Source organism: Erithacus rubecula, assembly GCF_903797595.1.
Source record: "Erithacus rubecula genome assembly, chromosome: 18".
In the NCBI taxonomy this organism is placed as follows: Eukaryota; Metazoa; Chordata; class Aves; order Passeriformes; family Muscicapidae; genus Erithacus; species Erithacus rubecula.
In genome coordinates, this window is record NC_136670.1 from 10381034 (window position 1) to 10396464 (window position 15431).

Below are 15431 nucleotides of genomic sequence, written 5' to 3' on the forward strand. Positions count from 1 at the left end.
ACTCTGCGTATCTGCCAACTTGATATTTAGATCAATAATGCTCTTTTTTTTTCCCCCCTCTACTCCTACTACTGGTAATTTAGCTTTTCTTCCTAGCAGACTAATTGCTGTTTTCTTAAGCCTTACTATCAATTCTGTGACCTTTAATTTCCAATATCCTTTGCTGTAGGGATGGCTGTGCTGGGGCTGTGAGTTATCCCAGCCCTGCTCTCAGCTGCTGTGACAGTCACACACTGTGTGCAGAGGAGACCACCAGCCTGCTCAAATCCCCACAAAACCCCCTGTAAAGTCAGCCTTATTTTGCAAGCCAGGCTTTGAGATGCTCAATTCTGGTTTTATTAAACTACTCACTCAGGTAAGGTCTCAAGTGATGATGTCCTCACTCTTTTTTGAGGCTGCTCTGCATTACACCAGCCAGCAGCCCCTCCATAAACCTCTGGGCTGCTGGTTTTTTTTTAGTCAAGGAAGCACAAGACAATGAGCTCACCAGCCTTGAGAAGATGCTTTGGAAGTTTTGCCTTTGTCCTCAGCAGCCTGTGAGCTGAAGCACCTCACCTGCCTGCACAGGAGCCCTCTGAGCTGTGTGCACCCACCTGCTCTCAGGAGTTTGTACAGCAAGCCTGAGTGATGCTCAGTGTGGTCTCCACGTGCTGGTTTCTTTTTCTTTGGGGGAATTTGAAAAACAGCAGCAAGCCTTAAAGTTTGGCACTTGTGAAGCTGATCTCAAGCTGGAGCACAAACTGTCTTGTTCCTGCTGCAGGTGACAGCCACTGCCTTTACACTTTACTGGTGTCATTTTTATAAAATCTCGAGTAATAACTAACTCTGGATCAGTATTCAAATTTTGCTCTTTGAATATGAAGACAAAGCTGGAGCAGAGGAGAATAAAGCAATACCTTCTCTTTCAGAAGCAGCACAAGAAAATCCTCTCACTTCAGACTCCAGTGTGAGGAAGGAATGTGTAGGTTTCACCTTGGTTCAAAGACTCTTTGAGTACTTGCCAGGAGTTCAGAACACATAATAGTAAAAGGATATTAAAAAAAAAAAAAAAGCAGTTTGCATATCTAACAAAGAGCACTAATTTTTTTTTTCATTATCAGATGTTACATTCTTTTGATAGTATGAAAAGATGCTGCAAAATGATGACACAAGACACCATTCTGCTGCAAGATAACCATTTCCAAATAAATAGATTTTAAGAAATGAGGGTTGAAGTTTGCATAGAAATTTAGATATTTTATAAAAATGCATTACAACACAAAGGAGCTTTTTATAATGTTCATATGAAAGGTTTAAAAAGAGATTAAAATTATGTCCTTGGAAGGCATATAGCCCTGTCAAGAAAAAAAATTTCTACATTAACCCCGTGTAGGAAAGTTGTACTTTATCTCTATTTCAAAGGCTATAAAGAACCACTTTAATCAACCTACTTGACTTTGGGGACTTGCACATCTCACTGAAACTCATGAAATCTCTGGCATAGTGTGGTTTCCAGAACACAAAAGCCTTTAATCCATAAACCGACACTCTTGTACATTCAAATCCTGATACTATCTCCTTGTTAGGAACTAAAATTGTGAATTTATCCAAAATGGGATCTCATCTCGTCTAAATGATGTAGCCTTTGCAACAGTGACCTTTAGCAATGGTTATACCCAACAATGAAAGATTTTATGTCAGGAGCCAGTGGAAACAATATACATTAAAATTCTGATCTGATAGCACAGCCCTTTATTTTTCAGTTTTAGACAAGCATCCTTTGAACATTTCATTTGCTCTCTTGTCTAACACACCTTTGTTTCTTGCCCACAGAATGAACAGCAGGACAAGGTGGCTGATACTTCTCTACAGACTATTTGATTGTCAGCTGTAATTAGTAATGCTCTCTTTAAAATAGAGAAATAGATTTTAAAACAGCTGGAACTGCCTACAAAGCCTCATTCTTTAAAAAAAACCCCTTATATACATACATTTATATAACACTATTTTTGCACAGATGCATCATGGCTTTACAGTGCTTGACAGCCCTATGCTCCCCTTCAGCTGCACAAGGCTGAAGTGACTTGCCTGTCCCCTGAGGCAGCTGCAGGAGGGGCTGGGGCAGAATCCTGAGAACATCATTAATTCATGTGTTAGCAGATAAATCCATGAGGTCAGCCTGGATTAGCCTATTGATCTCCCCAGTGCATTGTCACAGAGCCCTGTGATCCTTGCTGGGATGGAGGAGCCCCAGGAAGGCTGGCAGGGAGCTGGGATGAGCTGATCCCAAGCTCTGAGCCCAAACTGGTTTATATGGGCTGGGGAGAAACAATAAACCTGCTCTGCTTCCCAGCTGGGAAGCTCCACCACCTCAAATGAAACCACTGTGGGTTTGGATACCCTGATCCCACCATGGCCCAGGGGGGCTCCCCAAGGTATTTTTACTCTCTAAAATAACCAGCTCCCAAAAAACAGGATGCAAAATTCATTTGTTGGCACATCAGGCCTCACATTTCCTTCTCCTGCAAACTGCAAAGCAGCAAATAACCAGGCTGCTTTGAACAACACTCTGAAAACATGATTTTCCTGATTTACATGTAAACCAGAGCAACAAAAATTGAGTGAGAGAGCTCAGCTCCTAAGTGAGCAAAATGTACAGCACAGGTCTGGCTCTGTATCTCTTGGTGAAATGTGTCTAGAAGGGGATGTTTCAATTCAGGCACCTGTAATAAAGTTTCATAAAGAAGGGCCTTAAATTGATAAATCTGGTTTAGGATTTTCTTATTAACTGCCGATTCCCCATAATGAGTTTTTAATTTAATTTTTTCAGATTTTAAGGCATATGAAAGCTGCTCATGTGCCTCTGGGATCTCAAAATGGGTATCTGGGAAAGGAAGAATTATGAGAGTACTGAAACTGATTTTTTACATATGCTATAATCCTGGTATTGAGATTTTTAACAAGTTTCCTGTGCAGCACAGCTCAGCCCATCTGCACACTGACTCCTGCTCAAATTCCTCTGCACTGCAATTGAAATCTCTGTTATTTCCAGATTAGTCTCAGAATTAGCACACAGGGGGTTTTGGGTTTTTTTAATTAGTAGATTTGAACTCCAACATCAGGCACAGGAAAACCCTCTGGTCTGGCCATTAAAAGGTTCCTGACTGGACAGAGCAGTCTTGTAGGAGAAAGCCAGTGAAGGAGGTGTTTTATTCTAAAAGTGGTTTATTCTGTGGTTTAAAGACATGATCTTCTGCACTGCTGCCACAATGTCCTTACTGATGTTTAAAATATAATGGCAGTGCCTGCCAGCAGAGTGAGAACTTGCACTCACAGATTTGTGCCAGGGTTTCTACAGGAAAGGCTGGAGTCCCTAAAATCTCAGAATTACAGAATGGTTTGTGCTTGAAGGCACATGTAAAGGTCACCTAGTCCAACTCCCTGCCACCTTCACCCAGGTGAGAATCTGGAATTCTAAAGAAATGCCTGCCTGTTTAACTCAGAGCACAGAGGAGACTACATTAAATATTGTGCAATTTATGAAAAAAGGCTTCTTGCTGATATTTTGTTTACAACATTTCCTGTGGAATGGAGCTGAGAAATGCAGTGAGAAAAATGGGATATTGTGTCAAAGAAAAAGATGGAGTCACTCTATACTTGTAAATTCAGGAAAGAAAAGACTATTATTTCTCCTTTTTAAATTTTTTTTAGCAATTAAAACTATGCTGAGCTATATGAAAAAATCTACCACACTCAAAAAAACTTTGTGAAACCTTTCAACCATTCTCTGGCTGCTCTCTGTGTTGTGACCCTTTCTTCTACAACAGGGAAGCTTTAAGACAACCTGGACAGTTAGAAAGATTTGATAAGAAGACTCACAGCACTCCCAAATCCTTTGCTAAATCTCCCTTTTTTCCCCCCCAACAGCTTGTCACTAAAGATTTCATAAGTGAAATGTACTTAATGAAATTTCAGATATATATCCTCTTAAAATGACAGCCCTCAGAAGCAGCAACAGAATATTGAAGAATTAAAAACCTGCCTACCCAAGGAAGTTAGCCAACCTCAGGAGGGGATTTATTTCAGTGCCTTCCAATAATGGAGTTACAGAATATATTTAAATTTCTCAGCCTCACACCAGTGCCTGAGATGCTGTGGAAATCCCTGCTAAATGGGACACTGAACCAGGAGCCAGCTGTGCCAGATGCTGCCAATAACAAATGGGGGATGTGAATGATGGGTGCTGTCCATGGGCTGGGGGTTCTCTGTGCTTTGATAATATTATATGGTGCTTAATATTAATTTAAAATTTAAAATTATATTATTAATATATTTCTATTCTAATATCAAGTATAATATTAACCCTGCAAACCAGCAGGTTAGAAAGCCCAATGTCAAACCAGCTGATGCATCACACACGGGCACTGTTAGATTATCCCACAGTGCTGAGGATGGAGGTGAGTGTCCCATGTCACCCCCTGAGTGACAGCTGCTGGAAAAGCTCTGCAGGGCCTGGGGCTGGATGCTCCAAGTGGAAGCTCATGGAACCTGTGCTGCTCTGCCTCCCCTGTGGTGCTGCAGCTCCAGCTGACTGAGATTACACTCTCCAGCATGAGAGGAGGTTGTGTTATTCTTGATTTTACACCAAGTACTACATGTGTCCAATCTGAGAGAGACCAAAAGAGTATTTTTTTATAACCCCCCCCCCTTTTTTTTTTTCATGACAGAAAATTGAAATTTGTAATGAAACTATCGTTCCCCCCTTTTTTTTTAATCACTGGTCTTTGGCAATTTTAAACTCTGAGGTCTGAAAAATTCATTACCACTAACTTCCATCAAGGGTGTTCCTGAAACCAAAATTACTTAATCAACTCAATTTAGTTTCTTGTGTAGACCTAATTCAGAAAAACTTTATCTTCTTGAATTGTTATTGCAATTAATTTCCTCACCCCCCCATTTTTTTCTTCTGCAGCAGACGACATTTCAGTAATTAGATATTCTATAAAAATGAGTTATTCATTCAGAATAGCTTCACTTTTATATTTGATTAATCATATTACCACTGAGGTCTGGGTTTTGTCTCTAAGGAAAGTTTAATGACCTCATTTTAATCCTTCTTTTAACCACCAGGCAGGTATCAATGAGGAGAAATAAAATTATCTCCTTTTTTCTTTTTCTTTGCTTTATTTCACAATCTTGAGATTACATTTGATGCTTTTTCTGTGTGACTGACCCATTTACAAGGAAGAGTCCAGCTGATTCCAATTAGGTTCAGTGCAGAATCAGGCTAAACAGAGCCTTGAACTGGACCTCAGTAACTAATGCTCAGTGTAATGGAGAGGAACCAGAAGTGCTTCACCACGTGGCAGCCAAGTTTAAAGCTCTGTACATGATTAATTTGGTGATAATTTGAAAATGAATGTACTGAAAGGAAATAAACAAAACAAAAGGCACTGTAAATTTAGGTTTTGATTAATGGGGTCTATTAGGAAGAGACTTCTATCAAGGAGAGGACTTTTTTTTCTTAAATCAATGCATATATACACACACAAAGTAATGGAATAATTCATATAAACCACAATTTATCTGTGAGTAGAGTCTTGGATATGATTGATGACTGTTTGCCTGGCATCAGCATCTATCTATGCTTTGGATCCAGCTATATGCACATCTATATTTGGTATTTATACATATACATCTCTGCATCTCTATCTGTTTTGCAGTCTCAAAGGTACCTCATCCTTTCTGTTGTGTGTTACACTGGTGTAAAGGCTTAACAGATATCACAGAAGAAGCTGATGCTTTTTTCATTAAGACATGAGGAATTATTATTGTTTTCTCATAAAGTGGTAAGTATCTTTCACTTTGGATGAACGAGGTGATAAAATAAAAACCAAAAGTTGAGCATCCACAGGAGAGTACCATGTGTGTCTCGTGTTCCCTTGAAAGGGGAACTCTCCAGGCACTCAGAGAAAGGCACAGTGCTCCCAGGGAATCTGCACTCAGGGCTGGGGAGCACCCCCACTCTCTCAGAGAATGAACCTGTGTGGGCATCACACTTCCTCAGCTCCACTGGACATTGCATTGAGCTGGGATCCATCTCCAAAGGCAGAGCAACATGTAAATAATTTCCTAACCATGGTTAACCTGTGCCTACACCTGCAAAGCCCTGGAATTGCTGTGCTGAGTTCAGCACAAGGCTGAAACAGGATGGGAAGAATGAATATTGCTTCTCCTTGTGCTCTGTTTGTTGCTGCTACCTCCCAACTTAACAACCTTAATGTAATTCATTGTTCATGGCAAAGGTTGTCACCAGGACATGCAAGGAGAGGCAGGAAGCCCATTTCAATTTGTAAGCACTAGGGTCTTATTTAGGAAAACCACTCTGATTTGTGGTTTTTAAGACTTCACTGACTATATATTTAATGGAAATGCACACAGAATTAGGTAGATGCTCATATACCCAAATGCTACTGGGCATATTGGATTCACTTGAATATAATAATTTATTTCAGTTAGAGGTTGACAGCTCTGTAACAGCCCAGGCTTTGCTGGGTAGTTTGGCTCAGCCTCGCTTTGACTGGAAAATTGCAAGTGAACACAGTCATCTGGGAATTTCCATGAAAGCATAATTGATTTTTAACCATAAAGCCTGTCTGCAGGACTGTACAGAACTCCTGGGTTTGTCTTCAGCTGTAAAATAACACAGCCCTGCACCTTCCCTTACCCCAGCACCTGCCTTTCCCCTTGCCAGCTCTGACCGGGGCAATCCACTTGAATTCTGCCTTGTGTGACAACTGCCAAATTTTCTAAATTATGCCACAGGCATAGTTTTGATGATTTAAAAATGCTGTATGATCTGGGCTAATCTGCATTCAAATGTCACTGCAGACTTGCTAAATGGCACAGGTGTAGTGACAGGGACAGTGAGATCTGAATGAAGAGCTACATATGCAGCTTTATCTGTACACTGGCAAATCATGTGTTCAAGATTTAAGCCCTTGATCTTTCCAGGGTCTAGGAACAGGGAGAAGGCAGATGGACACATGCCAGGATCCTGGGAGGTAGCAAGCTACCCACTCTTCACTAGTTTTTCTTGGATTAGCCTGTTAAAATCTCTTTTATGAAAGCCCTCAAAGGCATCCTGGTCCAATTTTCTGCATGCAGGAAATCCCAGTGACATCCCACTCCTGCTGGGCTCTTCCTCCACAGTGTAAGATTAATTTGTAAAACATGAGCATGCATGTAAAAGGGATTCCTCACCACACTCCCATGCTCTGAATGCTTCTGGGTACATCTGCCTATAAATGTGTTTGGGAAACCCCAAGGCAGCCTGACGTGGATGCTGGATTTGGTTTCCTACGACCATTAAATACCATTTTTCCAAAGCAGAGCTATTTGCATCTTTGCATCCCAGTTACTTGGAAGTCACAATCTTTCAGCCTGAAGGAAGAGCTGAGGGCTTTCCCTGCTGCTTTGCTATTCTGAAACTCACCATTAAAAATGGAGCTCAGCAGGATCTGACTGAGGGGGCTGGAGCCCAGGCAAAGCATTCACCCCACTTGCAAAAAAGTCACATTTTCCCAGTTCACATCAGCTATTTCTGTGCAGTGCTGCTCTTGCACAGGTTGATGCACAGCTATATTCTCTCCTCAAACAAATAATGAGCATGAGAACAAATGCAATCAGAACAGGGAATACAATTTTAGGTTATGCTTGTTAGCTTTGTTTCCACAATTTTGGCAAGTTCACAGAGCAGGAGGCTAAGTGAGAGCTACACCATGGCTGTGAAAAAGGAAATACTAATGCCTTTGTTCAAGGCACTAAAACTGGATTACTATATCCAAATTGGGTCAGAAGAATGAAAACTGAGCAGAGAGTGGAGCACAGCAGGGTTAGCAAGATAACCAGGGAAGGGAAGCTGCAAAGCAGAAGGGGTTGGAGGATCTTGGCTTGTTTTGCTTCATGGAATGATGTACACTAGGAAATCACAGGGGACAGAAAATGGTAAGGAAACACCAGAATGGGAAAAGGAATAACTATTTCTGGCAAAGAACAATGCCAGCAGGGCAGGGATGCTCTGAGAGCATCTTCACTCTCAAACTCCAAAGCACTTCTCAGAATGGGCTCATTAACATCTCCCACAGTACTCCAGGAACCAGAACACCTGCACAGACAGAGGTCAGACATTTTTGGCAGTGTGGTGCCAAAACCAAGAAGCCTTTTAACTTGTGTCTCTCTGTGTTCTTCTGTGCAGGAAGCACTGAACTCTCCCCTGCAGACTCCAGCACTGCCTGATCCAGCCCAGCACGAGCCAGGTTAACTCAGCCTCCCTGCAGCAGCCAGGGGTGAGCCTGCTCTGACAGTGTTAATTAAACAGACCACTTAAAAACTGGCAAGAACTGCTTTTTCCAATATGCAACAAGGACTTGCTCCTTCACTGATTAGCCAAGTCCATGTTGTAACTAGATTAACCTTACCCAGAAACACATTCTGCTCCAGCTCAGACTCTGAATTCAGCTTACTCCACACAAGCAACCCTGCTCTGGGCTCAGCCAGTCTTTGGCCAGGTGGCCTTTCCTAGGCCAGCACTGCCCTGTGAGCTGGGGAGCACCCACCCAGCCCCAACAGCCCAGCCCCAAACCTCTGGAGCTGTTCCTGAGTGGTGTCAGTGTCAGGATTAGCCAGCGAGGCAGGGGAGGGGATGCTGTCCTAGAGCTGCCTCTTTAAAACAGACTCCACTGGATTCAGCTTTGGAAGAGTTGATTCTAAAGCAGTGCCAAAGGGCAGATTTTAAAGTAGCTTTAAATAAGACCTCCTAAGGCTCAGGAGCTTAAAGAACTTGAATAGCCCAGTTTCTTTTTTTCCTTTCTTTCTGCACCCCCTCCATTTTTTTTTTTTTTTAATTTTTTAAAGAGGTTGATTGCTAGGCAGATTTTCCCAAGAATCCACAAGCCCAAGTAATCATGAGCACTTTAGCCCTGTGAAATAATATTTTCCTTACATGGGCTACTATAAAAACAAGTCCTGCACAGTAGGCAAATTTAAAATAACTTTTAATTAACATTTCAGACACAGAAGTCTGATCATGCAAATTCATCTGCGTCTCCTCTCTGTGCCTGATTGTTCCTGATTGAATATGATAAAAATAGACTTTGTATGAGTCAAGTGTAGGCATGGATTTCTTTCACTTCTCCTCCCCTCTGATTATGCATTTTCATAGATAAAGTGGAAATCCTTGGATGGCTATTAACAGTACCATGGGTCAGACTGGAAAGGGCATCCTGCCTGAGAGGAGTTAAAGATTTCACTTGAATTAGAGGTGCTCCTTTATGAGCAAGAAAGATGCTTCAATCTTACATAAAATCTCACCTGAGACTATCCAGCATTGTTCTGTCTCAGCTGACTTTTAATCTCTGAAATACCAAGTCTAATTTCACTGCACTCCCTGTATCTGAGGTGAGCATCTGGCCAGAGGCTACAGATCCATATAAATATGGAAAAACCACAACTCACTTGCACACAGGAGATAAATATTTGAAGGGAGACTGAGGAATTTCCCCATAATTAAGACATGTCAGAGGACATGACCCTGTAACAAGTAACAAGGACTCTGGATAATGGAGGGCATAGTGATACCTTTATCTTACAACTGTTAGAGAGCCAGATTTCCAGTAAAAATTCCTACAAAGTCTTGGTAACTCAGTCCAGTTAAAATGACAATATTTTACAACAGCTGGTGACTTGGCAGGTGCAAAAATCCACCAAAAATTCCACAGAAATGAATGAGTCACAGAAAACTTGGGCATGGGGGATTAAAATACGTTTTCTATGACATCTGATCCAGAGCCTGTGGGCATGGGCTGGTTGGGCCATGAGGACTCAGTGCTACCTCTTCTCTTTGGCAGAGGGAAGAGCTACCTCCCTTCATTTATTTTTGCAAGCAACCATGTCAGATGAAGAACACAACACTGTGGACAGGCTGAAGTCCCTTAGAGAGCCAGAAGAGCATTCCCTGGGTCACAGCCCTGCATTAAATCATTAAAAATGCCCCAAAGAGCTGCCTGTGATGTTTACAGAGTTCCAGGGGATGCTCCACTCTTGTGGTGTCTCTCAGGAAACACTTCCCCACTGTTGGCTGCTCTTTGATGCTTCTCAGCACAGGCACAGGTAGCACTGCAGACCAGGAAAACGCTCACCGTCACAAAAAGGAGCAGGGAAGGAGCAGAGGAGGCAGCTGGTCCCTGCTGTGCCTGGTGCCTTGCAGCTTGATGCAGGTGCTGCTCACGACTGCCAGGACTGGCCATGCTGATGGAGACTGGCCTTGCAGTTAACAGCAGACTGGAGCTACAAATTGTTTCATCCAGAGACTCTGATTTCCTTCCTCCCATACAATTTCAGAACCTTTGTTTGAGAAGGTGGGGCTCCTTCTTCCCCTGCCTTTCAGGTGGTGGACCAAAGGATGTGAAACCCACTGGCACCAATTCTCATGGAAGCACCTGGGCATTTTGCAGTTTTACTGAGGTATCTTCATCTTGCACCTTTAAGAATCTTCTCTGTAATTCTATTGCTCTTTTACCACTTCTCATCCAGCAGTACACTCTGAGCCAGCCCATCTGGTGTTCTGGATGTCCACTCACCAACACTCCCCTGCTGGAAGTGTCACTCTGGCATTCCTGTGCCTGTGGCTGAAGCTCCATGGTCCATGCACACATCCTCTCCCCCTGCACTGTGCCTGGCCACAGCCCTGCCCTCACTCTCTCCACCATCACAGTGGATGCTTTCCTCTCTCCCATCCTGTTGTGAAATTTTACACAGCAACATTAATTCCTGCTGCTGAATACATGAGCTGTGACACCAGCGTGGTGCAGTGTCCTCCTGAGCTACATTCCCATCCAGAAACGATTAAGTCTAAAACCACCCTGGCTGAATGACAGGTAATTTAAGAGCGCTATAGGGTGGGACTTTGTATCTGTCTGGGATGAATGCAGCTCCTGAGTTCCTCTCATCTGGCAGCTTGCCAACAGCAAGCCACAGTTTCAGTTATTCAGCCTATTTTTGTTTTTACAGCAGCATCTCAATACAACTATTTAAAATAAAAATATACAATATCATTCCAAACAGTCCACAGACTTAAAAGAGAACATGGGCTTTCTCACTCTCTGAGGAGCTATAGATTTCCTGGAAAGTGATTTTTGCTATTTTTTTTAGAGGTGTTAAAATGCAGATCAGACTATTTGAGGACAGTGAGGAGATTCAGCTCAGGCTTAAAGAAACTCATCAGCCTGATGCTGTTCCCTCTGCCAGTAAAGGAAAAAAACATATTATACTTTCATACTCACATGAAATTCAGCCTGGCTATACCCAGGAGTATATCAAAGATATTTGTTTCCATAGAATCAGAAAGTACTATTGTAAAACACCCTCGGTTTTCAACTCTTTGTAGAGAAGTCCCATGTGCCACTGTGTAAAGCCCTTTGGCCCTTGCAAAACTCTTTCCTCAGTGATTGAAATTAGAGAAATAATGGTACACATCAACTCTGCTTAGAGGAAGAGTAGCATTTTCTAATCCATTTAACACAATTCTGTGGGTAATTCTCTTGATGGCTTTTATTCCTTCCAGGTTTAACACACACCGAGACATTAAATACTCCGAATTCACCTGAAAGAAAATTCCCATTATCCCACCCTCCATCACTTCTCAAAGTGCTTTGGAAATCCATTAGAACACACACATCTGGAGGGGATGCTGCCCTGCAGAAGGCACCAGTGTGAAAATAACCCTGCCCCAGCTTGCCCTGCTCCCCAAAACCTCCCAACCTGCCCCTGAGACAAGGACCCCACAGCCTGGGTCATGGGAGCAACCTGTGCTGAAGTGACATGGCCACTAGATGTCATTCCTTTTTCACTCACATGGAGGGCAGAGAAGGATTCACCTGGCAGAAAAAAGCCCCCACACACAGCAGGGAGCTGTGGCAGTGCTCTGGTGCAAGGTCCTGTGTCCCCACAGACACAAACATCCTTCCAGAGAGGATAATTCCATCCTGGCAGGAGAAAGGAGCACACAGCCCAAAGCCTGTGCTGTGTTTTTATGGCTCTTCATGATTGCACCATTCTGCAGGAGATCTTGAACCACAACTTTACACCTGGAGGACTGGAGCACCCCTGATGGACACGAAGCACACGTGTGCTGTCACATCACTGGAGCAGCAGCACAGGGGGGATGATGCCCAGAGCTGAAAACGTGCTGGGTGCCCATTCTGCTGTGACTCAGGAGGAATTTAGTGCCTTTCTTCTTCTTAGAGTCTAAGCCCAAGTGAGAAAATGCTGTTTGGGAGCTGGGCCAAGCCCAGCTCCTGATGGAGATGGGAAGGAAGGACCCAGACTCCAGAACTGACACAAATCCAGTTTGGGTCCACAGGGGCATAAACTGGGCTCTGCATGACTTCTGTGACACATCTGCAGTTTGTAAGAGTATAACTAAGGGGAAACTTTGGTCCTGTGCTAATAAATATTTAGAGACCCTTTAGGATGGGAATGAAAATTTGGAATATAAATAATAAAAATTCCTCCAAGGATGTTCAGTGACCTGAGCACAAAGAAGTTAGACCTTCTGTATTTGTAAAGATTTGATGTCCATTTAAGATACATCACTTACTGCTCCTTGTTGACCTTCATATGAATACAGACAGAAGGTACACAAGCATTCTCATTTTTTAACACACAGACCTCTGCACTGCTCTGTGATTGCTAAATTTACTATGCACATTTCAGATGTTCTACATCTATGGATTATGAAGGCTGGAATGAAACAGACCACATCATTTCACCTTCCAATTCTTCATTTTTACCTTAACCAGTTCTAAGAATTTGTCATTTACAAACTCTGTTTTTTACCCCTTGCCCTCCAGGAACACCTTGGAACACATGAGAACAGACAGAAGACTGTGCTAATAAAACATAAGAAAAATCTTTAACTGATTAAAACCAGATGTACTGAAGACTGTGTACACGTTTACTGCCAGCACACACAAATACATCTGTTAGAACTATCAGTGAAATACAAATTTTACCAGCTACCTGTTTCCATTCAGAGTACTTACAGCCCTCTTGAAATCATATCCAAGCTATAAAATATCTCTCACTGCTCAGGATTTCACTCCTAAGTATTAATAATTCTGACATGTCTGCAGCCAATTGCTATGAAAGACCTGCATCCTCTTTGGTGCAATCAGACATGGGCTGTTTGCCACGTTATTTCAGCTCCTGCAGTGCCTTGGCCAAATCAGTCACCAAACAGTTTTGCTGGCTCATGAATCAGTCTTTTCCTTTTTCCTTTTCCTCCCCTGGAAGTCTTGATTCCAGTTATCCATCAAAGTTTCTCCTAACCAGCTTGGAGAGACAGAGATAGCAAGAGCCATGAATTAAAGCCCTGCTGCTGTGTGGATACTCACAGTGCTGGTGGTGAATTCAGGGGGGTTGTCATTCACATCTGTCACTGTGATGATGGCTGTGGCCGTGTTTGAGAGACCATAGTTGAGATTTCCTTCCATATCTGTTGCTTGAACAATGACTATGTACTGCTGAACTTTCTGGAAAAAAGGAAAAGAGAAAAGGGAAAGATGAGAGACAAAATTGCACCCTGTAAAATGCCTTGGTTTATTTTCCATATACAAGTGTGATCTTTAAGCAGACTAAGATGTTAATTGGATTAAAAATGTTAGTTAAAAAAAATCAATGATTTTTTTCTGCAACGTTTTTGAAGTGATTTTTTGCATAGATTGGTGGACATCATCTCTCTCCTGGGAAAACAGAAGTCATTTATGGCCAAATTCCCTGGTTGAAGCTGACATTTTTATTAACTTTTAAGCATTTTCTGCAACATTAGCTTCTGTCTTCTGCAAACCAGTAAAAGTTTTGCTCATGTGTTTTCATTGAAAACATTGCTAAGAACATTATACCCCCAAAATTGACATCAACATTGCCTGGCAGCCCTCCAGCTCGTTCTGCTCACACAGTTTGATGCCCAAAAAGCATTAAAATGCTCATGGTGCTTCAAATCCTTAACACAATCTTGGTAAATAAAGATAATTTAAGTCCAGTATGGAAGAAAAAAATAATTCAATGCAATAAACAGCAGTTCAGCAGAACTAATTTAAATTCCTGAGTACCCCCTACAACACAGCTCTCAAAGGAAAAAAATCTCACAGAGCCAGCCATAAAAATCACACAGTGCAGTTCTAAAGGATGCTGTAAGTCAATGCAACTGGAAAATAAACCTGAATAAAATAGGAGAGGCCATCTGAAGTTGCATGTGTACACATCTTCCTGGGATCTCTTTATTTAGGAGTATCTGCCTGCACCAAGAGAAGTCTCCTGATCTTTACAGCTGGCCTCAACAGTAAATTCTCATTTAGATCTGCAGAGTTTCCTATTGATTGCTGTTGTGCTCACAGAGCATTTCACAGGCAGGCAGGGAAGCAGAGCTCCTCTCCTGGGAATGGGGCAAAGGGATGCACAAGGACCAGGGAAGGATCCAGCCAAAAGCTCAACACAGCTGCAGGTGGCACATCAGAGCCCCAAGGGTGTGTGAACCAAGTGGTGGCAGAATTTTATGAAGGTAAAGCTTTTTTTTTTTTTTTTTTTTTTTTTTTTGTGAAGTCAAGTGGAGACTTTGATACAAGACCAACTACCCCCAGAGCACAGCTCAGGCACCCAGGGCTGCTCCTTCAAGGTGCCACTGCCACAGCCATGTCTGAAATGCCAAATGTCCTCTCAAGTTTCAAAGGGCAATAATTAGGTCAATTAGGTCCCTTTATTCCCATATAAACATCCTTGAATTGCTGTAATTGGCTCAGTTCTTTAATTCTTCTGGGTTGCCAGAATAAGAGATCTGAATTTTAGCTTTATCTGGGTTCCAGGGCTTTTAATTGACCTGCTAAATTGACAAGACATCACACTCAGGGATCCATCAGCACCTTGCAACTGGAATATATTATGGAAATGCACTTTCATTATCTCTTCCTATCTTGTATAATAAAACATGAGGGAGAAACTATTGTTAGCCCTTGTTTTGCCTCATGCAAGAAGGTGCTGTTCATTATTCCATTTGTACAGCACTGCACGAGGCTGAAATGTCCTTATTAGTGAATGTAATTTCTATTTCACATTTAGCTTTTCCTTCCTGTTCTCTGTTACAGATGCCCTGGGAGGCTGATGGAGTATTTCCTAACAGGCCAAATACTTTGGTTTCAATAACAGAAGGTTTAAATCATAGAAGTTGGGAGGACACTTAAAAAAATTGGCAGTAATCAGATTTCACATAAATGAGAAAAACACATCTGTGTGTGTGTACTCACAGACCTCAGATTTACAACAGAGTTGTTTTATTCAACAAAGCACAATTCACTGAGCTCTGTAGTGCTAATAAAAAAATCCACACAAATTTAGAA

General features: G+C 42.2%; 1 protein-coding gene across 1 annotated transcript in view; it reads right to left on the reverse strand.

The window, feature by feature from the left end:
- The window catches only part of CDH4 (cadherin 4), a 412301-nt gene that overhangs the window by 32343 nt on the left and 364527 nt on the right, over positions 1-15431 (reverse strand). The window contains exon 8 of the mRNA XM_079321261.1: positions 13434-13571. Coding sequence (XP_079177387.1) covers positions 13434-13571 — 138 coding nt within the window. The remainder of the gene's footprint in view (positions 1-13433; positions 13572-15431) is intronic.